Source organism: Rhynchophorus ferrugineus, unplaced genomic scaffold, assembly GCF_030347505.1.
Source record: "Rhynchophorus ferrugineus isolate W39M unplaced genomic scaffold, kcgeb_rfMv2 rfM2, whole genome shotgun sequence".
Classification (NCBI taxonomy): Eukaryota; Metazoa; Arthropoda; class Insecta; order Coleoptera; family Curculionidae; genus Rhynchophorus; species Rhynchophorus ferrugineus.
The window spans coordinates 35,350,489-35,360,400 of NW_027472581.1; the positions used below are offsets into that span (position 1 = coordinate 35,350,489).

The 9,912-nt window shown below is 35.4% G+C and overlaps 1 protein-coding gene across 2 annotated transcripts; it reads right to left on the minus strand.

Moving 5' to 3' along the window:
• Window positions 1–4,293: 4,293 nt before the first annotated feature.
• On the minus strand, window positions 4,294–9,747 carry Ack (Activated Cdc42 kinase). Of its 2 annotated transcripts, XM_076395269.1 has the most exons (15): window positions 9,402–9,747; window positions 9,127–9,299; window positions 8,652–8,870; window positions 8,208–8,352; window positions 7,878–8,100; window positions 7,604–7,814; window positions 7,366–7,548; window positions 7,172–7,301; window positions 6,884–7,119; window positions 6,335–6,598; window positions 5,705–6,280; window positions 5,424–5,651; window positions 5,034–5,368; window positions 4,798–4,970; window positions 4,294–4,737 (listed from the first exon to the last, which is right to left on the minus strand). In XM_076395269.1, the coding sequence occupies exons 2-15, from the start codon at window positions 9,284–9,286 to the stop codon at window positions 4,644–4,646; spliced, it is 3,177 nt and encodes a 1,058-aa protein (XP_076251384.1). In that variant the 5' UTR covers window positions 9,287–9,299; window positions 9,402–9,747; the 3' UTR covers window positions 4,294–4,643. The 2 variants fall into 2 exon arrangements, with proteins under 2 accessions (XP_076251384.1, XP_076251385.1); XM_076395270.1 differs by lacking the exon at window positions 4,294–4,737 and having other exon boundaries at window positions 4,816–4,986.
• Window positions 9,748–9,912: the final 165 nt, after the last annotated feature.

A 9,912-nucleotide genomic window follows, 5' to 3' on the forward strand; every position in this document is an offset into this window, starting at 1 on the left:
ACAAAAAATATTGATACAAAAAAATGCCATGCAGAATCATGTTTTGACCTGTCTTCTCATCATTCACCAATAATAGTAATACTTTTCAAAAATTGCCATCAAAGATAAACCCCCTTCTCTGTGCAATAACTAACTGATCCTCATTTAGAGAAAACTTCTCTCTAAGACCGAAACGTCTCTCTAAACTTACCGTTACAAACTGAAATTGACATAGAAATGGCAGCAATAAACATTACAAAAAATATACAGGAGGCAGCATATTCTGTGACTCCTAACAATGAAACATTTCCAAGAAAAAATACACATAAATACAATAGAGAAAAAGATAGCAGAAAAAAGAAAGTTACGACGGAATTGGCAACAGCAAAGGACTGAAGAGAATAAGAGAAAATTTAATAGGGCAATAAAAGAGCTGAAAGAACTAATTCAAAATGAACAAAACCAAGGCTTTCAAGAATACGTAGAGGATTTGCCACCAACTGAGGCTACAGACTATTCATTGTGGAAAGCAACAAGAAAGCTTAGACCCCAGCAGCATAACCCACTTATTAAAACAAGCGAAAATAATTGGGCTAGAAGCAATAAAGAGAGGGGCGATATTTTCTCAAAACACTTAAAAAATGTGTTTAAACCTTTCCAGTCTCAGTTACATAAAGATGACGAAAATAAAATTACTTACTTACTTTAAGCTTTCTGGATTCGCCATTTCAAAGGGACTTACCGCACGAGAAATTAACGCTCAAAAAAGTTAAACAAACAATAATGAGAGAAATTAATATTCAAAAATCTCCTGGTTATGACTTAATTACTGGTAAAATTTTAAAAGAACTATCAGAAAAGGGTATGAAACTATTAACATTTATATTTAATGCTGTGCTACGAATTAATTACTTCCCTAGCATCTGGAAAGTAGCTAAAATACTAATGATTCTTAAACCAGGAAAAATACCAGAAGATGTGACCTCCTACCGGCCTATAAGTTTATTATCGATAATTTCGAAAGTTTTCAAGAAACTATACATCAAGAAGCTAAACTATATAATAGAAAAATTATTCCAGAACATCAGTTTAGGTTTCGCAATAAAAATGGAACTATAGAACAAGTGCGCAGACTTGTAAACAAAATAAATATTGACCTAAATGCCAAAAGTTATTGTTCGGCTGCTTTTCTAGATATATCTCAGGCTTTTGACAAAGCATAGCATACGGGCTTGCACGTTAAACTAAAGAAACTTCTCCCTCATCCGGACTATCAGTTACTAAAATCGTATCTCACTGATAGACATTTTATCGTAAGGCGATGAATATACCGAATTAAATCCCATATATTCAGGAGTTCCGCAAGGTAGTGTACTGGGTCCAGTACTGTATCTTCTGTATGCGGTCGATCTGCCCACCACAAAAATAACTACTGTGGCAACATACGCAGACGACACAGCAATCTTGGCATCCCATGAAGATCCGGTCACAGCATCAATAAACCTACAAACCCACCTAGATCAAATACAATTATGGTTGAAGACATGGCGCATTAAAGTCAATGAAACAAAATCCATCCATGTAACGTTTACCCTGCGTAGAAGAACATGTCCACCAGTGAATATCAATCATTGTCAACTACCCCAAGCAGAGCAAGTTCTTGATATGCACTTAGATCGACGCCTAACCTGGAAGAAGCATATACTAAACGAAAACAACTTCGACTGAAATTATATCAAATGTATTGGCTCATTGGGCGCAAATCCAAGTTATCATTAGATAACAAGGTGTTGCTGTATGAGTCTATACTCAAACCTATTTGATCATATGGAATCCAACTATGGGGTACCGCTAGCAAATCTAATATATCCATCATTCAACGGTTCAAAAATAAAGTGTTTCGTGCCATTGTTGATGCTCCGTACTATATTTCAAATAAAGGGATACAACACGATATTCCTTTAGAACCTATAAGGAGTGTAATTCAACGTGTTTGTGTGAAGTACTTCGAAAGAGTGTCAGTGCATCCCAATGTACTCGCTAATCAGCTAAATATGCGACGTGATAGTGAAGTGCGTAGACTAAAACGTTTAACACCACCTGATCTGATTACTGGACATATATAAACTTTAGAATAAGACTAATTAATTAAGATAATATTTTATACAGAAGATCGCTTAATGAAGTGATTTTCTGCATGCCATGTAAATATAATATAGACATAAGAAATACTTATTGCCTGTAGGGCAGATTGTGGAATCACAAAGGGTAAAAAAAGAACTAGTTCCGGCCTGATAAACCGATACCGAGTGTTAGATCCATAAAACATGGTGGGTCTGATAAGCCGCTTGTAAAGCAAAACTTTAATTATCGGAGACAATTTACTTTTTCTGTAGATGAGAGGGTTAAGCACTGTGGCTGGAGTTGACCATAGGAATCTACGGTCAAAGATGAGGCCGAGATATGTGGCTTTTTGTCGCCACGGGTTTGAGACTTTTTCCACTCTCAGCTGGTAGGCGCGGATGTCTCTTTGATTGTGAAAGATTATGGCCTGGGTTTTTTGGGGGTTGATTTGCAACCTCCAGAAATTTAACCATTGGACTGTGGCATTTAAATGAATTTGAAGTTTTCTCTGAGCGGCATCTACAGAACGAGAACTGGCGAAGAAAGCTGTGTCATCCGCGTATTGGACGGTTTCAACATCTTTCCTCGATGGGATGTCTGACATGAAGAGGTTGAATAATGCTGAGGCTAATGGGGAGCCTTGGGGGACTCCTGCTTTGACTGATTTAGGACTGGAGAGTGTATTACCGATCTTTACTTGAAAGGACCTATCCGACAAAAAGGAACGCAGTAAAATTATCAGGTCTTCGGGTAAACCTGCGGTTTTGTGTATTAGGCCGTCGTGCCAAACTTTGTCAAACGCTTTTGTTAGGTCTAAAAAGACCGCGCAGAGCTTGTGCTTTTTCTTCATGGTGAAGTGAATGTTTGCGGCCAATCTAGTAGTCTGATGTGCACATGAATGTTTGGCTCTGAACCCGTGTTGTTCGTCTGGTGTGATATGGTTCTGGTCAGTGAACCGGTTGAGTGCAAACAGTATCGCTCTTTCAGCAATTTTGGACATTGAACTAAGCAGGCTAATGGGACTGTAGTTTGAAGCCGAAGAATCTGCTTCTTTTTTCGCAATCACGACTATGTGTGCATGTTTCCAAATTTTTGGGAAGTGTTGCAGCCGCATGATGGAATTTATGATGTTGGTTAATTCCGAGATAGTATCCAGGTGCCTTTTTGGGTTTAAGATTACTGATGATTTTTTGTAGCACTTTTGGTGAGACTAGATGGTTTTGGAGATAGTTTGGAGGCGCTATTTTCCCTAGATTGTTGGCCTCTCTGATGACTTTTTTGTTAAGAGTGGCGCCACTTCCTTTTTTAAACGGTAGGCATTCCATTTCTTTTACAAACGATTCGGTAGAGAACTCGGCTTTTTCGCTGTCCGAGACTGCGAAATTTCATGACCCTTCAGATTTTAAGGGAGAATGTCTTTTTTGACTTTTCCCGCTGGACTTCGAGATTCTCCAGATATCTGTGGGCGCGTCAAGTCTTTGACTGAAGAGAAGTAAGTCCCACATCTTCTCTCTCCAGACTTTGACTATCTTACGAACTTGGTTGGATGCCTCGTTGGCCTCCCTTATATCGTCAGGGTCTAAGGTTGCACGAGCTCTTCTGTGGAGTTTGTTCTTGTGGCGAATTAATTCACGTCAGCAAGTTCCTCCTTCTTGTTGTTTACTGATTGTGCATTCCAGGACATGATGTTTAGGGATCTGAGGAGCCTAGTGTCCAATTTGCGCGGAAAGCGCCTAGAAGACTGATTGTTTTAATTCCTCAAGTTGCGATTGAGGAATCCAAATTTTTGCTTGTTGGGCTGCCTATCCGAAGTATATGATCTTAACCATTGGAAATGTTGGATTATATACAATGCAGCTTTAGATCATCCCTTAAATTAATTTGTTGAGTTTTATCTGGGTTCTAGGATTTTTGCCAAACTATATATATATATATATATATATATATATATATATATATATATATGTGTGTGTGTGTGTGTGTGTAAAAATTATAAGGGTTGACGGATTATTAACAATTTTAATACATAATATAATTAACTTTGTAATTGAAAACATTTTTGTCATATTAAAATAACCATGTAATATATTAATACCTCTCTAGTACCATGACAAAATTATTTTGTTACTAAAGTTACTAATTAGGGGTAATAAAGTCATTGAAAAGGTCGGAATTGAAATGAAAAATGGATTTTGTACAAAAAAATATATTTAATTACGTCTAGCTAAGTAGTTTACTTATATAAATTAAGTAGATCTTATCAATATTTTGATGATTTGAAGAGCAGCAAATGAAAGAAGAGTATAACAAAATAAAATAGGGTTCTTTGGCACAATATATCTATACATATACTTACTTTAAGTGTGATGTTTTGTTTTAGACGTAAATAATTGTCATTTGATCAGTTAATTTATTTCGTTTCATATCTAAGTTAATATATAATATGACAATAAGAGGAAAACTCTAGCTTGCTTGGAATAATTACAATATGACTATTTTGCATTGATTTCACTATTGTTAATATATATAAAGCTGATTAGTTAGGTGTCTAAGATAGCAGATGCAGCCAATTCTACATTCCAGTTTGTTTTTTGTAAGGCTTCTTCACAACCACTGCGATCTGCCAACCCCAATCTGTGTCAGATATAATGAATTATCAGTATAATTTCAAACTGTGAAATGCTAACTACTTACTTCAATAGTTTGCTGATCTTAATGTTTTTGATGGCTTGACTCACATCCCAACCACTTTGTTGCAAGACACAGAGACACTCGTCAGCCGCGGCGTCAGGAACACACTCTCTTACTTGACTTATTTTGTTATTTCTGTACTCGGGAGTCATTAGTCGTTCAGCATCTGCGCTCAGCTGTAATAAAATATTGCTAATGACAGACCTTTGAACTATTGACAGCTTAAATATGAAGAATACCTGCCCCTGTTGAATTTTTCTTTGAATTTGTTGCATACTGAGTGGTTGGGAGAACATATCTCCTGGTTTGGTAGGTGCTGGTCGATGAGGCTTTAGCACTTCCTCTGGCACTTGGCTGTAGAAATTTTCAGGCACTTCGTGATATGGGTCATCTCTATAACTCGCCGCGGTACTGTAATAGTCGGAATAAGTGTGTTGTATCTGATTAGCGGCGTAGTTGGAGTGAGTCGCGACAGAATTATAAACCGTTGGTTTCTGAAGACTGTTGTAGATGGATGTGGTTTCATAGAAGTTCTTCGGTGAATCCAACGGAGGTGAATCGTACACGTGTGAACCTTCATTTTAATCAGTTAGATTTGCTGTAAGACATTGTTTACTGAAAAATTATACCTGTTGGTTGATAAACAGGATCATATCTTCTGTTACTTTTGAATTCGCCAAATTCCGAGTTGACCACATATCTAGTTTGGTTAGTGTTCTCATTTCCATTGACGGTGGTTTCTAACCATATTTTGTTTACTACAGATTTTGTATCACTTCTCATCGAAACGTTAGTGTTAGAGTTCTTCGTAAAATCGCTAGTCTTTGCATATAATTCGCTTAAATTTGAGTATGTTTCTGAAAATAACTTGAACTTATTAAATGAATTAAAATTCATGCTTGGTGCTTACCATTTTGTACTTTAGGCAAGACTGGTGCTTCTAATGGTTCACTTAAAACTTGTTGAAGTCTTATCGGAGAGACATTAAGCTGTGGTGCATTTGAACTACTGGCCGCTAAATTCGCCGGTAAAACCGTCATATTGTTTTGGGCGGAAATAGGTTTTTCTACAGATAACTCGTTTTCGAGATTCATTAAACTCAAATTATTAGCAACCGCCGCTACTGTATGTGCGTTTACTTCCGTAGCGACGTTTTTCCTGGGAGAAACAACGGTTTTTGACTTGGCTATGTTTGTTAATTGGGATGAATCTCTATTAGTGATGTCCCCATGAACAAAAAACTGCTGAGAGTTGCCTCGCGCACTGTATTTCTTAATTTTTTCCATTATTTCTGTTTGTAAATCGCTATTTTGATTGAAAGCGCTGACCGGTGGCGTGGGGGAGACGCTGGAATATAAAGGTAGAATATTGGATGTGTCAAAAGGATCTTGTTGAATGATGGACGTGTTGTAGTAGGCAGGAGGATTATGGTAGGGTGGTGGTGCATTTTGTACGCTTGATCTTTCATTATTCCACCTACAATCACCTGGAAAAAATGTGAAATTTTAAACAATAACAAACAGCTTATTAAATAGTTTACTTAAGTCAGTTTCTTGAGCTACGTCGATCGGCTCGTCCAACAAGCTGATGGTATTGCGAGATTCAATTGTATCGTTGGTCCGACGGAGAATTGGGTTCTGAGATTCCACTGGAGATACATCGATTAATACTGATTCACGGGTAGTATCGAACTGCGGCTGAGGAGGTCTTTGAGGCTTTGGGAGGCTTTTAAAACTCTCTTGGTTTTTCAGTTTTTTGTAGTTGAATTGTTTCTCAGCAGATGAATGGAGAATCGAACCATTTACTTAAAAAAAATCCCTTTTAACACAAATTTTAGATACGTACGTTTTTATTTACATATTTTGTACATTTCATTAGCAGATTATTAAATGTGTAACTAATTTTTGAATATTTGCTTTCATAGAGCCATAGAATTAGTTTAGGTGAATTTTACAACATACATAAAAAAAAAATTCCTAAAAGTTCCTTCTGATATACATAGTAAATGCCTTCGAATACATGCTACTATACATTAAAAGAGAAATATTACTATATTCCTGGTATACTAACAATTTATTATAAAACTTACAGCTCTTTGTAGATGATTTTCGACGATCGCATAATTGTGGGGACGGTTTAGTTTTCCGCTTCATGCCTAGTAGATCGGGCGGATCCATAGGATTACTCAGGTACATTTCATCTATATGAGACGGACTACCCCAGCTCTCCCCAAAAGCCGACCCATGACCGGTGTGGATGAAGGAATTATCTAGTGGTTTGCTAATATCTTCGACTTGTTTGGGTCGCATAGGGTCAACAATGCACCTGGGATAAATTTTGATATTAAAAGTGACTTGGTTTTGTTGCATGATAATACCTTGGGAATAAACCTATCTCAAAGGTTCTCTGATTTTGCCCTTTCCACCAGTACAATTCAGGGCTCCCATCGATGATGGCTATTTCATCGCCCTCATTTATTTTTAATTTCTCTGGATCATCCTGCTTATCTATATGAAAATGTATGTGTTAAGTGTGTTGGATTAAGGTGTGTTAAGATTAAGATGTTTATACCTAGAGCTTTCATCACTGGTGTTACATTTTTGCGAAAAAAGTCTTTTAAAGCAGAGAATGTAGGCCGCTCCTGAGGGTTTTTGGCCCAACACTGGAGCAAAGTGGAGTAAATAACAGGCGAGCATGCGTCAGGTTGCGCCAGTCTTTTTCCCTCCTTATCAATTTTTGTCAGAATTTCAGAACCTACATAGAAAGCAACTTGTTAAAATATTTAGCATGAATATCATGAAACACTAACCAATTAATCCCATCCATGGATCTTCTCCAAATGTAAACATTTCCCATACAGTAACACCAAACATCCAGGTGTCTGAAGCATGGGAAAACTGCCTAGATCTTAATGATTCTGGAGCACACCAAGGAAAAGGCACCTTTTTATGTTCAGTCATGACATAGCAGTCATCTTCTTGAGGTAAAGCCCGCATCAATCCAAAATCCCCAATTTTTACCTTTAACAGCAAGTGTAACTAACTGCTCTAAACTGAATACATTACAACAATTAGAACTCTTACTTTATCAACAGCAGCTAATAAAACGTTGCGACAAGCCAAATCTCGATGTAGAAACCTTTTACTTTCTAAGTAAGCCATTCCATGGGCAACTTGAGTAGCATATTCACAAAGCATAGGAACAGGAGTATGTTGGCACTGTTTTCTTAAAAAATCTAATAGAGAGCCTAGAGGTGCCAGTTCTGTTACCATCATCATTGGTTGAGATAGCACAATTCCATATAATCTAAAAATAGTATAGCAATGATTAAATTATTCCAAATTAATAAATAATAATAAATTTATTATGTTATTATTTATTATAAAAAATATTTTATTTATGCTAAAGCTCACCTGATTAAGTACTGATGACTTAGGCAATGCATTGCCTGAACCTCTTTTATGAAATCTTCAAACACACCAGGTTGATTTAAAGCATCAGCTTTTAACACTTTCACAGCCACTGGTATTGATTTCCCATTTGGGCTTGACCATTCACCTAAATCAAATACACATAAGTGTTAAAAAATGTGAATGGTTTAAGAAAATAAAAACTTTTATTTTACTTTAAAAATTATTTTATTTTATGGAAATAAGTGACGACTTGTTGAAGGGGGCTACAAAAAGATATTGCCAGTTCATATCTATTCCAAAATAAACCAAACTCCTATATATAGACATCTCATTCACCAACATAACCATTCAATCAACATAAAGACACTCATCCTCCAAAAACACAGAGCAATATCAATCGTTTGATATAAGATGAATATGTAATGGAAATTATAATAGTCTTACCTTTTCTAACTACACCAAAACTCCCATCTCCTAACTTAACACTCAATGTTATATTGCTTTCTTGTATTAGGCATGATGTAAAATTACTAATAGACAAACCATCATCAGTTTTTTTATTGGTATTAGTTTTATTAGATACAGGAATCAATTTATTGATCAAGTTTTTTTTCTTCTGGTGAGCTCTTTTCTTTTTCACTGCTTCTAACAATCTTCTGGCACCTGTTAAAAGTAAACAATCAAATCTAAATTACAATAGAAAAGGGTTTGCAATATGTACTTTCAGGTAGAACAAATCATTAAGCACCTGTCAATTCTATTGTAGTGGAAACACCTGGTGTTTACCATACCATTTTACTAAAGTTTATTTCGTTAAGAACATTAGATTAATGTAGCATCTTAATATAAATATTAAGATAATTTAATTATTTGTGTGACCCATTTGATATAAAGTACTTATAATACTACAGAGACTTACCAGGTCTACTTAAGCCTATGTTTTCTAAATCCTCAGGTTTAACATAGTCAAAATGTTCAAGTCTAGTTACTTGTAAATCATCTCTGATAGGGACTAGAAACTGACCCAGTTGTACATCAACTAATATTTCTTTGAGCCATTCAATCCCTTCTTGCTCCATATTTTAAAAAAATCTATTACACATGATAAATAATTAATAAATGCTTAACTTATTATATTAACAATTACATCACTTAGTGAAAGTAATTATTTAATTTTGTTATGCTTAATCTCACCTGATTTATGATCCTAATGTGAATTAAATGATCATATTGATATCTCCAAAAATAAAATTTTAAAATAAGAAAATCACAGAAACTTAACTTGTGATAACAATAGCCTTCATACGACAGGATATTCAGTATTTAGCTACTAAAGGGGGAAAAACAAATAATATAATCACCGTCTCCCATTCGCAATTCGTACTATCATCAATACATAAATCAAAAACTTCTGCTTTTCTCAAACTTAAAAGTAGTATTTTTTGAAAACTATATTTTGAGTATTCTCAACATTTTTCAAAAATAAACAAGAAAACATAAAATCTATTCTACAAATCTTTGACATTGGCCGCATATCACTAGAAAATATTATGTATATAAATTAAAAAGAAGAAGTCCCTATCTGGTAACTTATAATACTTAAGTATGTGGTCAAATATAACATTTTAGTAAAGAAGAAGAACAGTAAATAAATGGAAATAAAATGTTTCCAATTAATTTAAAAATATGGGTTTATGTCCTTATA